The 14,155-nt window shown below is 47.3% G+C and overlaps 1 protein-coding gene across 2 annotated transcripts in view; it reads right to left on the bottom strand.

Annotated features, from left to right (window-relative positions):
• Positions 1 to 13,873, bottom strand: part of UBE2Q2 (ubiquitin conjugating enzyme E2 Q2) — a 34,403-nt gene extending 20,530 nt beyond the window's left edge. Inside the window, exons 1-4 of one of the 2 annotated variants that reach the window (XM_066592245.1) lie at positions 13,492 to 13,873; positions 6,842 to 6,946; positions 2,367 to 2,471; positions 34 to 90 (exon numbers count right to left, since the gene is read on the bottom strand). In XM_066592245.1, the coding sequence (XP_066448342.1) occupies positions 34 to 90; positions 2,367 to 2,471; positions 6,842 to 6,946; positions 13,492 to 13,650 (426 nt within the window). In that variant the 5' untranslated portion in view covers positions 13,651 to 13,873. The remainder of the gene's footprint in view (positions 1 to 33; positions 91 to 2,366; positions 2,472 to 6,841; positions 6,947 to 13,491) is intronic. The other variant, XM_066592246.1, reaches the window with a different exon arrangement.
• Positions 13,874 to 14,155: the final 282 nt, after the last annotated feature.

Below are 14,155 nucleotides of genomic sequence, written 5' to 3'. Positions count from 1 at the left end.
AACAAGGCAATGTTATACTTTAATTTCTTTTACCTCACCCATGTCTTCCTCCTCTTCCTCTTCAGATGTAACCTCCTCTGTTGTGCCATTCTGCAAACATTCAAATTAGGAAGGAGAGATCAGTTCTTAGGAACTAATATGGAGATGTTGTCAAAAACTGAAGTTTTTTTCTTCTCTTAAAGTGTAGCAGTCATTTTTCTTCTAAGGCTGCCTGTCCCACGGCGGAGCCAGCTGACGGATCTCCACAGTGAGTCTGACAGATAGGCTCACGGCGGAGAATCGCGTCAATTCGCCGCGGGAAACGCAATGCAAAAACGCCCGTGGACAGGCAGCCAAAGTGTGCAGAGCAGGCAATTAGCATTTTTTTGCAATATGTTTGATCAGCCTATTCTATACTTTACTTTTCAAGTGAAACAGGGTTTAATACTCACACTCCAAGGCACTGAGACACTGACAATACATTGGCTCCTGGATGGAAGCAGCCTCTTTTCCTAGCTGCATAGGAGCTCTTCTACTAAAAGTGACCAGAATAGGCTAACATTGCAAAAATGCTTCTAACCACCTACTTTGTACATTTAAATTTCTTTTTAATGATAGTTGCACTTTAAGCCCCACAACATCCGCTGTTTCGATAAAGCCCCTATGAATGCTCATGTGTGCGACTGTGATTCCGTAGTCATATGTAACGCTTCCACCTATTGTTTTTAGCAAGATGCAGCTGTCAGATGGAAATTAGTAACACTAGACCCCTCTACACAGGTTTGTTTGTAGACAAAGACATTTTTGCATATAAGAAAAAAAAATTGTGTTTAAGGAGCACTAACTTTTCAGATAACATCTGCTCATCTACTATTTTGTGTTAGTCTCATCATTTCTGGATTATACTTGCATTAAAAATGTTGCTACTTTACCATTGTGATTCATGTTTGAAATAGGACACTAGGGTTTTCCTTTTCACTATCAATAAATACAGGGCTTCCATAGTAACAAGGTCACCGGGAAATTTCCAAATCAACAGGGGAGGACCCATCTTCATCAGCAGCTTCCTGCACTCAGATCTGTCAGTCTGCAGACACAGATAATCTCGGCCTCTCCTGCTATTCTAGCACTTGTGTGCGTGTGTGAGCACACAGTGCGTTTACTAATCATTTTACCACAAGGTCTCTAAATGCCTGATCATCCTGGGTAGAGGAGAAGGAATTCAGATATCTCTCTGCTGATTGGATCAGAGGCTTTACAATCCATCATGGTAAGTCAGGGCAAGGAAGTAAGGACAGTGAACTATTGGCAAAATGGTAGGCTTGCTTCATTCCTGAAAGTGGATTGCAAACAGCAGAAAGCGAGTGGGTAAGAAAAACCCTATTTATTTTAGAAGACTTGTTAAGTCAGCTACATTAAAAGGGCTTGCTTACACTGACACCATTTGATTCTGCTCAGCTCCTTACTAGTAACCGAATGGTAAAACTAAACATTTTGGATGAGATACATTCTGGACAGATTCCACTGAATATAATGGTGTCTGTCCAGCTTGTCTTATGTCCTTCAGCAATTCCCAATTGAAACAGCACTGCATGCAGTATTATTTTGCATTAGATTTTTCATGAAGATTAGCAATAGAGGTTCCAAACAGAATCTCCGCTTTACAGAACATCACAGGCTGCTTCAGCTAATCTCAGACCTCAGCAGTTGACCAGAGGTTTGACTGAGGTTGAGGTTCCATTGACAGACTAAACTGCAGCTTGTGAATTCCTCCATCAGGGGTGGGGTGAAGATTATTATTATTTTTCCTTACCCAAAAATAAATAAATTGGAAAAAAATAAAATAAAAGTATTGACTACGACTTGCCTATAAGATGTCTGATTGCTTCTATAATACCAACCGGTAGCAGAACCTCAGTATTGCAAAATATTATGACTGTCAGCATATTAGGCTCATGTTCCATGGCACATTTGTAGGGCTTTATTAGGCCTCTGCAGGGTGTTGGTTGGTTGCCATGGCAGCCAAATCACATCACAGGGGCACCAATGAGAAAAGGGAGTTCTCTCTGTAAATCATCTTGGGTGTTATGGCAACTATGAACTGCGGCATCTAAGGGTTTACATAGCTGGGATCAGAGTTGGCTCCGCCACAGGCCATTGCTGGAAGACGACAGCAGCATGTTACAGACACCCACGCTGCTTATGGTGCAGGTCCAGCTACTGAGCCACTGCCATAAGTTAACTGCACTGTGCAGAAACTACCACCCACCAGTGCAGTAAATGTACAGCATGGAGCTAAAAGGGGTTAAGAATTCTGCATGATTCCATTTATGCCATTTTGTGCCATCTTGCAAGGTCTGTAAATATGTCACTGAAGAAATGAATACCTGTCCTGTAGGCAGAGGCTGGTCCAGCATTTCAACGTCAGGGTGCTGTGGGAGATTGTATAATCTGCACAGGTCACAAATCAAACGCTTCAACTGCTGCAAGAGCTAAAAGAACAAGAACAAATTCATTTAGTCATGAAAGCCACCACTCCATGCAACCATGTTCTAGTGATCTCACCCTTCAGTGCCATAAACCCCTTAGAACCAAGGGTTTTGTTTTTTTTAGCTCCCCACTTTCAATTTTTCCTCCCCCCTTTTAAAAAAACCATAACTCCTTTATTTATCCATTGACGCAGCTGTAAGAGAGCTTATTTTTTGCGGGACGTGTTGTATTTTTCAGTGGCGATGCAATAGATCGGACTTTTACGGACGCAACAATACCAAATATGTATTTGTTTTATTTAGATATTATAAATATGGCAAAAGGTTTTTTATATTACAAAAAAAATTATTGATCTTATTTTAACTTTTTTTTAGTCCCCCTAGTGGACCACAACTTGTGATGATTTGATCGCTCCTGCAGTAAGATGTAATGCCATAGCATTACATCATACAGCATTCTGCCATGACAGCCCTGGGGCCTTTCAGAAGGCCCCAGCTGCCATTACACCTGCATGGCTCCCTGCGATCTCATTGCGGGTGGCCCATTTAAAGGGTTAACAGCCCCAATGAGCCATACGGTTCGTTGGAGCTGTTGCCCGCAGGTGTCAGCTGTAATAAACAGCCGGCGCTTGTCTATAGTAATGTACATTTTATACATGCAGGAAGCTAAATATTGAATTTTAGAAAGGCATCATATGAAGCTTCTGATGGTTTACCTTAAAAGTACGTCATACCATAAAGTATGACATTGTACGAGTAACTTCTAAGCCTCAGATCCTTTCACTTTATATGGTGTCCGTGTTTTTTTCTCCCTTTTAATTTGCACATCATTTTGCACTCAATACCCCATTATGACAAAAGGAAAACGGAATGTTAGAAATCTTTGTAACTTTTAATGGAAGACTAACATTTTGCATTGACATAAGTATTCACACCCTGTAATCCGTACTTAGTTGAAGCATTTGTGGCAGCGATTACAGCCTCCATTCTTGATGCCACAAGGTTTGCACACCTGGATTTGGGAATTTTCCCCCTAGCAGGTGCACTTCTTTCATATGAGGGATTAACTAATCTACTGTTTAGGCAGAAGCCTGGATGGAATCCACCTACATTCCCACTAGAAGTTGTAGCGAAGATATGGTCAATTTTACCAGAGCTAGGCAGACACTTTTGAATCACATATCACTCATTATGTGTCATCTTTATTCACTCCAAGGATTGTCAAATTTGGAAAAATAGGAGTACCTGCTTCTCCAAAAATAAGACTGGGTCTTATATTAATTTTTGCTCTAAAATATTTCACATGTATAGCTGCCTGGACACTATTTAAATTGACTTTTTTTTTTATTAACTGTAACTAGGGTTTAATTTTGGAGTAGGGCTTATATTTTAAGCATTCTAAGAAATCCAGAAAAATCATGCTAGGGCTCATTTTTGGGGTAATTTTCAGGGAAAACAGGGTATTAAATGTCCGGATCAACTTTCAGAGGCTATGGACTCTTACTAGCAAGTCATGAAAGCAGCACATTTTACCCTTTTAACTATGTGCAAATTTTTAACAATCGTTCAGTGTAAACACGGCTGATGATTGAACGATGAACGAGAGCTTGTTTGCTTCTTAGTCATTTTAGGCAGGCATAAAAAAAAAAAAAAAAATCACTGTTCGTTCATTTACACGTCATTACATCTTACCAGTGAACATTTAGGCCTCATGTCCATGGGCGGGTTGGATTCTGCATGTGGAAGCCCCCAGTGGAATCCCACCCTGCCCGTGGCCGATATTTACCTGTGCGGTCTCCTGTGTCCTGTCCGGATCTTCTTTCTTTTTCATGGCGGACGTGTATGGACAGGCCGCGGACCGAACGAGTTCCATTGACTTCAATGGAAAGTTTGTGCGAGATACGCAGCATTCAACGATTCGATTTGTTTTCTGATCCGCAAGTCAAATCTGCATGCTTTAATGTATTTGCGGACGTCCATGCATCCCTATGGGCGGCTTGATTTACGGATCATCCCGCAAATCAAATCCACCCGTGAACATGAGGCCTTAGTCGTTCACATTTACTTTATAGTGATTGACTTACGAACAATGTCTAAAAAAGACTTCTGTCTGTATAATCTGTTTGCATGAGTAAAACCATTTTTAGCTCTGTGTAAAAGGAGCCTTACGTGTCCTTGGTGGTCAGCGCCAGTGAGTGAGACTGAAGAAACTTTTAAATTCTAAGGAATTACACTCCAGAAAGATTTTTCAAAATGGGCCTCATGGCCAATTTGTTTTAGGTGCCACACACATAAGGGCTCTTCCTTGCATGCTGCTTGGGAACGCCACAAAAGTCGTCCCCTTCTCATCTCAGGTCACTGAATTTCTAAACAAACTTTATTTCCCAATAGTGGTCTTCCCACAGGTGGCTTCTCAGGAATCATGGAGGAGATATTCTGTTCTCTTTATTTCATGCATGAAAAACTGTACAAGTGAATAGCATCAGACCATAATGGGGCTGGGTGCTGTCTGGGGATTAAACGGCCAACCCAGGGCCTGAAAACGTGGCCGTGTGCCTTTGGCCTTAAGGCCGATTTAGACAATTTTTGCAAAATAAATAAATATCGCACAAAGCCGTCTTTTGAGCGATAATTCGTTAAGGAAATGCTGATCGTTCCCCTTTAGCATGCTGAAAGAACGATCAGCCTTATCACGAATTCACAGCAGGAAACGGCCGATACTATTGTTTCAGCTGTATCCTGCTCCCTAAACACAAGTGGGGCATGAAGAACACAGCACTCCACCTATGTTCTGCATACTTCGCTCGGAGCGCTCAGCTGTTTAACAGCCGGGCGCTCCGAGCAGAGAACAGCTTGATGGAGAAGACAAGCGGCCCCGCTTTTCTTCTGCATTCCCTGCTCAGAACGCTCAGCTGTATAACAGCTGGGCGCTCCGAGCAGAGAACAGCTAAATGCAGAAGATAAGCGGCCCCCGCTTGTTTTCTGCATTCCCCACTCAGAGCGCAAAGTGATCGCTCAACATTTGAGCGACCACCTTGCGCTTAGAGGCACACAGTAATTATCGCTCAAAAGACATTTTTTGAGCAATAATAACTGTCTAAACCAGACTTTAGCGTTTATTACATTAATTGAAATACAATATCAAATTGAGGATGCAAACAATTTAAAGCACAAAAACATTGACAGATTTTTTTTTTTTTTTCTATTGATGACCTGTTCTCAGGACAGGCTAATAGAGCAGCAGGGGTCCACCATTTGGATTCCCATCGATTACCGGAGCTGCTGTCTCTATGGACAGTGCAGGAAGCAGATTGCACTGACCACAGTGGCCAGGGCTGGTATTGCAGGCACAGCTCTTAAAGGGGTTGTCCCGCGGCAGCAAGTGGGGTTATACACTTCTGTATGGCCATATTAATGCACTTTGTAATATACATTGTGCATTAAATATGAGCCATACAGAAGTTACACACTTACCTCCTCTGGTGCTGGCGTCCCCGTCTCCATGGCGCCGACTAAAGCTGCCTTCTCCTTCCATTAGACGCACTTGCGCTGTCCGGTCTTCTGCTCTGTTGAATGGGGCCGCTCCGGCGTGCTCGCGCCGGAGAGCTGGTCTGTGCATGCGCAGAAGACATGTGCGGCGCGAGCACGCCAGAGCGGCCCCATTCAACAGAGCAGAAGACCGGACAGTGCAAGCGCGTCTAATGGAAGGAGAAGACAGAATCAGTCGGCGCCATGGAGACGGGGACGCCAGCACCGGAGTAGGTAAGTGTATAACTTCTGTATGGCTCATATTTAATGCACGATGTACATTACAAAGTGCATTAATATGGCCATACAGAAGTGTATAACCCCACTTGCTGCCGCGGGACAACCCCTTTAAGTGACAGGGACACCGCTGATCACCAAGCATCAAAGGACAGATCATCAATAGAAATACAAGTCCCGGACAAGCCCTTTAAAATATGTATGAATAAACTGTCTTCCCTGTATAGCGTTAAGATGTCCATACACAAGATAAATCTGAAGAGGCCGATTTTGGCCATCTTTGCTGAGGGTTATAGTGTGTGTAGGGGGAGGGATGATCACTCCTGTGTGTGCTGTTTTAGACCCAGCAGACTTACAGGCAGAGAGCAGTAGATGCATTTCCCAGCCTGAAGAGCGTATAAAGGTTTATAAAATAAAAGTATTTGTTTCTGCATTGGTTATGACATGCTGAACTGGGCACATTATGGAACTCAGACTATTTTAATCAGTGTGCCTGGAATTTGGGAGTGGAAACAACAGATTCCAGGGTGCAGCTAGACATGTTTTTTTGCTCGATTCTGGTTCAGTTCTGGCTTTTCCTATACAAAATGAAACATTTATCAACTCACCAGAGTGTTGCTTTTCTTAATATCCTCCAAGCGTTCCAAGACAGAAGTCAGATTTGGGTCATCTGATTCCACAAACCATATTGGTGCAGAAGAGGGATAGGACTCCTAGTTTGAGAGGAGAGGCTATTAAGTTTTAGATCAGCAAAGCCATTCAGTTTACCACATCCAAAAGAATAGAAAAACTGAGGAATTTGAGAACTGGTAATCTAGGACTTCCCAGTGTTCAGAAAATAAGGCGGCACTCACACCACTAGACTTTCAGTCCAGGTATGATAACCCCCAAAATCAGTTCAAGTTTTCCAAAAAGGCTAAATGTTGAAATTATTGCCTTGTGAATGGGCCAAAAACTGGCCAGACGAGAACTTTTTTTTAAAGTCAGGTATATAAAAGTGTCACTCAACATTTTTCAGATTATCGGATGATTAATTTAAACATTTGGTGGTGCGATGCACCACACAGCTCTGCTACATGGTACATGCATTATGATTAGAGATGAGCGAACGTGCTCGTTTAGGACAATTAATCGAGCATCGCTTTTTTCGAGTAACTGCCTACTCGGACGAAAAGATTCGGGGGGAGCTCTCCCTCTCTTTCTCCCCCGCTCACCCCCCGAATCTTTTCGCCCGATTAGGCAGTTACTCAAAAAAAAAAAAAAAAAAAGCGATGCTCAATCAAGTAATTGCTCTAAACGAGCACGTTCGCTCATCTCTAATTATGATATAGAGATATGTATACACACACACACACACACACACACACACACACACACACACACACACACACACACACACACACACACACACACACACACACACACAAGCTTGATGACCACACAAGGCAAAGTTTGGCTCCTCCTACAGCAGTGACACCACCACAGGTCCTTCAGCCCACTGGATCTCTGGCAGAGGTAGGTCAGTGTGTTCTGTCAGGACTGCTGAGTTGTATCGGACATAATAGTGCTTTCATTGTATTCTCACTGTTATTTTTGTCCTCCACTTTTCAATAGAACCTAATAGCAGGGGGCAACGCAGCAGATTTTTGCCGCGAATTTACGCAGCGTAAATCCGTTCGTGGGAAGGAGGCCTTAAAGTCATCGTTGGCTCATTCACTTATCGTTGCAGTTAAACACTCCCTGCTTCATGCAGGAACGTAGAACACTGAACGAGCCAACGATTATCTGCCTGTCTAAACAGGCCGCACGAGTCAGTTAGCAAGGGCGTCACTCACTTGTTCAAACGGGAATTGGCTCGTCTAAAGGGGCATAAGACTGAGTAAACAGAACAATTACTGAAGTGGACACAGAGAAACAGATGGGGGCGCTATCCTAACATTAATCCTGGGATAGTAGCTTATTTTTCATAAGGGCAAAAAAAAAAAAGCTATGGGCTAGATGAAACTATAAATACTTTTTGTGGGATACTAAAGTTTGAAATACAAGTGGTAAGAGTCAGGCAAATCCACTGATATCAGCAGGACTGGGCAAGCATCTAGTGTATGTGGGCCGCCCAGCCCTCCCCTGTTAAATACCACACCCGATTCTTCACTCTTGTTTACGATAGCGCTGGGAGAAATAGCAGTCAGTCACCATTCTGGCGACAGTTCTCCCTCCCAACTCCACTATAAACATGCACCCTCAGCTGACTTGTTTATTATAATGGATACATAGGAATAAGGGCGGCTTTACACAGGACTGACAGTCAGCTGAAAAAGCAGCAACTACCAAGTGATTTCTCAATCAGCACCCCATCGGGTCTCATGTTCACATGGAACAAATATCGCTTTAAAGAAAAAGAATAATTTTGCCTTACTGAGCAGTTTTTTGGCCTCTAGTTGCCCTTGTAAAGCCACTGTCCTACTGACAGCTTATCATGAATCAACCATGTGGAGGACCAAGATGCCAAATCCTTACTGACGGCCCCTGCAACATCTGTTTGGCTATGTCTTGTAGCAAACTTGATACCCACCCATCTCATAACTCATAGGGCGCCTATAGATGGAACGATTTGTTGAAACGAGTGAATGCGACCAATGATTATTTCATCTAAACGCGAGCCAACGACTAAATGGCGAATGAGAATTGCCCGCTTCTCGCTCATTTTCTGCAGGTATAAGTCATTGTCGGCTCGTTCAGTCTCACATTCATTACGTGAAACGCCAACAAGAATCGCTTATTCTCATTCGGACAAGTCAACAATGTATCTGCCTGTCTAAACAGGTGGCACGAGAGCGAACTCCGATGTCAGCTGCTCGTTCAAACGAAAATCAGCTCATCCAAATATATACCCCAGACAGGCCGTTCACTCTGGTAAACACTGGTGAAGGTGGCCCTAACGATTATTGCTCGAAATTCATTCAAACAAATTAATTTGAGCAATAATTTTGCAGTGTAAATGCAAAAATCACTTTCAGTCAGCATAAAAACAGTCACGGGCTTCACATGGGTGAGTAGCCAGGAGTAAAGTCTGCCTGTCTAAACGCTTGGCACAAGCTCGGTGACATCAGCGCTCGTGCAGTTGTTTACCCAACTGTCGTCCCGTGTAAAAGGGCAGTTAGACAGCCATTTCTTCTGCCCTCCTTCTCCCCCCTACATGACTTTGGTATTATTGTATCTTGACACCACCTGGACGGGGGAAGGGATTGGGGGGGGGCACACACACACATGCCCCCTGTACCTGATTTCCTGGGCTGCAGGTCCTGGCAGGCCAGTAACATACAGCTGCATTTATGTTATATAGATACAGCAGCCCCGGCTGTAGCGGCGCATCCGCTGCTGCAAGCGCCTCTCTGCCGCCGCAGAGGGCGGAACCTCCCTCTGTTTATGTGCCCCTTCCCCCACATGGAACTTAAAAATCGGCCCCGGCATCAGGAGGGACAAAGAGTGACAGCAGCCGGTCCCAGACTGCAGGCTGTCACTACAGGGAGACCACAGTGGCACAGAACACTGGCTGACTTGCCTCCCCCGCACACAGCAGTTGGACACCTGGGAGCCAACTGCAGCGGGGGGATTGTCACTCATACGCAGTGCCCAAATACAGCAGGAGCAGGACAGCAGGGAGGGCAGAATGCCAGGCCCAGAGAGGACAGGCGGGTACCTGATGTCACAGCGGTGGAGCTGAGCAGTGGCCACATCTGACAGAAATCCACTTTAGCACTTTCAGCTCTTGAGCCAATCGGGGGCTAGGGGTGTGGCAGGGGGTGTTCCTCATGGAAGCCCTGTCCAACACCTAGCTCCCGGTGGCATCAAGATACAAGAATATCCATGACTTCTCACTGGAGAGAGGGGCAGTTTATTGAGAAGAGGACTGGGCACGGTAAGACCCAAGGCTGCGGTCACACATGGAATCTTTGTAGCAGTTTTTAATTGCGGTTCTTCCATTATTAAGAATTGCATCAGAAAACCACATGCGTTTGATACTGTTTTTGATACGGTACTGGAAGAACTGTTGTTTAAACCGAGACAAAAAAATAGCGCACGTGCCCACGGTGTAACATGAGCTGCCCACCCACACCTGGCATCAGTCCCACCAAAACCAGCGTATTTGGATGATGTGCAGGCGCCTCCGTTTTGGAACTAGTGTAACAAGGTTACTTAAAGGGGTTGTCCCGCGAAAGCAAGTGGGGTTATACACTTCTGTATGGCCATATTAATGCACTTTGTAATGTACATTGTGCATTAATTATGAGCCATACAGAAGTTATTCACTTACCTGTTCCGTTGCTAGCGTCCTCGTCTCCATGGTGCCGTCTAATTTTCAGCGTCTAATCGCCCGATTAGACGCGCTTGCGCAGTCCGGTCTTCTCTGTGTTGAATGGGGCCGCTCGTGCCGGGGAGCTGCTCCTCGTAGCTCCGCCCCGTCACGTGTACCAATTCCAGCCAATCAGGAGGCTGGAATCGGCAATGGAACGCACAGAAGACCTGCGGTACACCGTGGGTGAAGATCCCGGCGGCCATCTTCGCAAGGTAAGTAAGAAGTCACCGGAGCGCGGGGATTCGGTAAGTACTACCCGGTTTGTTTTTTTTATCCCTGCATCGGGTTTGTCTCGCGCCGAATGGGGGGGCTATTGGAAAAAAAAAAACCTGTTTCGGCGCGGGACAACCCCTTTAAGACCCTTAGACAAGGGGCAATGATCAAGAGTTCAAGTTTGTCGAAATAATAGTACACCGTCCAATGGGAGGAGCCGACACGCCGCCAACACATGAGCAAGTACTCACCTGTCTGTAAAAACACAGAAAAACATTGTTGTGGGCAGTGCATCCGCCATGTAAGCGGATTAGCAGCTGACGACATGGGACGATCAGAGATGTTTGAACCCCTGCGCTCGCAGTCTGAATGGTGGTCATCTTGTGTAAACGCATGCAGAGACTGAACGACCGCTGCTTACAGTGAATGGAGGCGGGTGGGGAGAACGCTCCCCAGCCGTCCCGCCGGCTGCACTCTAAGCGATGCAATGGCACTGTGTAACAGCATACAATCACAGAAAAATGGCTGTTACTGACTGAGGAGTGCATATAGATGCATCCTCTCACCATGCAGGTAGCTGACTACCAAATAGTGGATGGTCACTGCATGGTGAGAGGAGGATGCAGCTATATGCACTCCTTACTCAGTAATGGCCATTTTTCTGTGATTGTTTTTAATTTTTTTATTTCCCCCTTCTGTGATGCATGTGTAACAGCATAGGAGCGGGCTTCGCTGGGAAGCGCGGTCAGCATAGCTTACCCCGCAGCTCGGTCCGTGTAGATGGGGCTTAAGGCTACTATTAGGCCGGCTGCACACGAGCGTGACGGGCTCCGCCGCGGAATATTCCGCGGCGAAGCCCATCACGGCGCCCATCACGGCGCCCCCCCAGAGACCCCATACTTACCAGCGGATCCGGTGTCTTTGCTCCCGCGTGATGCTTCCCCGTCCACCGCCGCCACGTCACATGACGCGGCGGCGGTAGGCGGGAAAGCGTTTTCACGCTATCTTCCGCTGTGTTACAGCGGGAGATAGCGTGAACGGACGGCTTCCATTGACTGCAATGGAAGCAGTCTGCGTGTACACCCGCGGCAAATAGAACATGCTGCGGGTGAGGACGGGAGATTTCACGGTGCGGAATTCCACGGTGGAATTCTGCACCGTGTGCCCTGAGCTATTAGGTTCAATAGAACTTAATAGCAGCGGGCAACGCAGCGGATTTTCGACGCGAATTACGCGGCGGAAATCCATTCGTGGGAAGGAGGCCTTAGGGCTCATGTCCACGGGGAAAATAGGATTTAGGATCCGCAGCGGATTTCCTGCATGCGGATCTGCATCCCATAGGGATGCATTGACCACCCGCGGGTAGATAAATACCCGCGGATCGTCAATAAAAGGGATTTTAAAAAAAATGGAGCATGAAAAAATCTGGACCATGCTCCATTTTCATGCGGGTCTCCCGCGGGGACGGCTCCCGCGGGCTTCTATTGAAGCCTATGGAAGCCGTCCGGATCCGCGGGAGACCTAAAATAGGAATTTAAAGCATTTACTCACCCGCAGCGGACCGCGAAGCTCTTCTCTTCCTCACGGCCGCATCTCCCTTGCTTCGGCTCGGCGGATGTGCCCGGCGCATGCGCGCGGCACGTCGTCGACGTGCCGGCGACGTGCCGCCGGCGTCAGGAATTCATCCGCCGGCCGAAAATGAAGATCCGGCCGTGAGGAACAGCTGACCTTCGTCGCCCGCGCCGGAAAGGTAAATGCTTTAAATTGCTATTTTCGGCGCTCATGTCCGCGGGGCAGGAGGGACCCGCTGCAGATTCTCCATGGAGAATCTGCAGCGGATCTGATTTTCCCCGTGGACATGAGGCCTTACACCGGTGTAACCTGCGTTTTCAGGCTGGGTTCACACGGACCGTAACTGCCAAGGAATTTCAGTGCAAATTAACCGTATTAGCAGCAGGCCCCCCTATACCGCTGGCATCTGCCTGCATGCAGACCCTTTGGGCCGTGTTCACACGCTGCATTTTTGGAATGCGCACGCCGGGTGTGAGAGCGTTGAGGAGCGGAACCGGACAGCGGGCTGACAGTATGCCACTGCAGCGCTTGAGAGGGATGGGGGGGGGGCGCGAAGGCGACTGGCTTTTTTTTAAAACCGCGTTTAGGCTCACGTTTGTTACGCCCGCTAAAGACGATGCACTGAGCCTTAATTGATTTCAGCAGGCTTCTCAAACAAGCGTTTGAACGCGTTTCCATAACGGCTGCGCTAAAACCGCTGTCAGACAGGTTTTAAAAACACGGTTTGAAAGCGCTGTAAAACGCCATTTTAATAAAACTCCTGTGCAAGACTGTCCTTAGAGGTTTGACTGAGCCCCCAAGTCCACATGGCGGTCCGCGCCGGACACCATCCCAAGAATTACAGCCCTGCTGCGAATAGGGAGGACACAGATGAGCGCCATGCGGGAGAGCGCAAAACTCATTTGCGCATCCGTTTCCGATCCACAGACTAGGGCGTACGGATGGGCACTGCGCAGAATCTGCAGCGTGCTCAGCAGACCCACTGGGGGGTTGCAGCGCCCCACACTGGCAGAGAAGAGCTCTGCACCCCTGCAGACATGTCTGCTGCCCCCCCTGCCCGGGCCCCTCGGACACGGCCGGCTCCCCCCAGCACACGGCCGCCGCGGAGGTACACACCGTGATATTGCAGTGGATGGTGAGGGCCCCGCCGGTGCTCTGGATGAACACACAGTGCAGCTCGTCCAGTCTCCAGCTGATTATCCGGAACCGTTCGTGCTCTTTACCGAAGATTGACTCCAGGAGTCGCAGCTCGGCCTTCAGCCCAGACACCGACATCTTGGCCTCATTTCCGCCCGGCGGAGGCCCGAGGAGACAGCGGGGTCATGCCCGGGGCCCGAGCTCTCCGCCCGGCCTATACGAAAGATGGCGGCGGCCTGTCTTTGTATGCGGAACGACGCCACCGAGGGCCACGGAGCGCGAAGCTTCCGGCGCAGTGACGTCAGAGACGGAGCTCTACCGAAAGGAAGCACCCGTGCGCACTATTGATAAAGCTGGGCTGTCTCTGCGCATGCGTGGGAGCGCACAGGAACTGGGGCGCTCGGAAGGCAGGACTAGTGGCGGTGGCGGGGATTAGAGCTGTGGAGAGCAGTGTGCTGGGCATTACTGGCACGTACGGGGCTGTCTGCTATGGCTGCGGGGCGTCACTAAGTTATTGTGCTCAGTGTTGAAGAAGGTTGTTGCAGCTGACATCTACTGCCCACACAACGTTACAATCATATATAAAACACACAATCTTTTGGTTTGTCTCCACAGTTCTGGTCTGATTTGAGTGACATTTTGC

The sequence above is a fragment of the Eleutherodactylus coqui genome, chromosome 2 (assembly GCF_035609145.1).
Source record: "Eleutherodactylus coqui strain aEleCoq1 chromosome 2, aEleCoq1.hap1, whole genome shotgun sequence".
In the NCBI taxonomy this organism is placed as follows: domain Eukaryota; kingdom Metazoa; phylum Chordata; class Amphibia; order Anura; family Eleutherodactylidae; genus Eleutherodactylus; species Eleutherodactylus coqui.
This window is presented reverse-complemented; position numbering and strand designations above follow the sequence as displayed.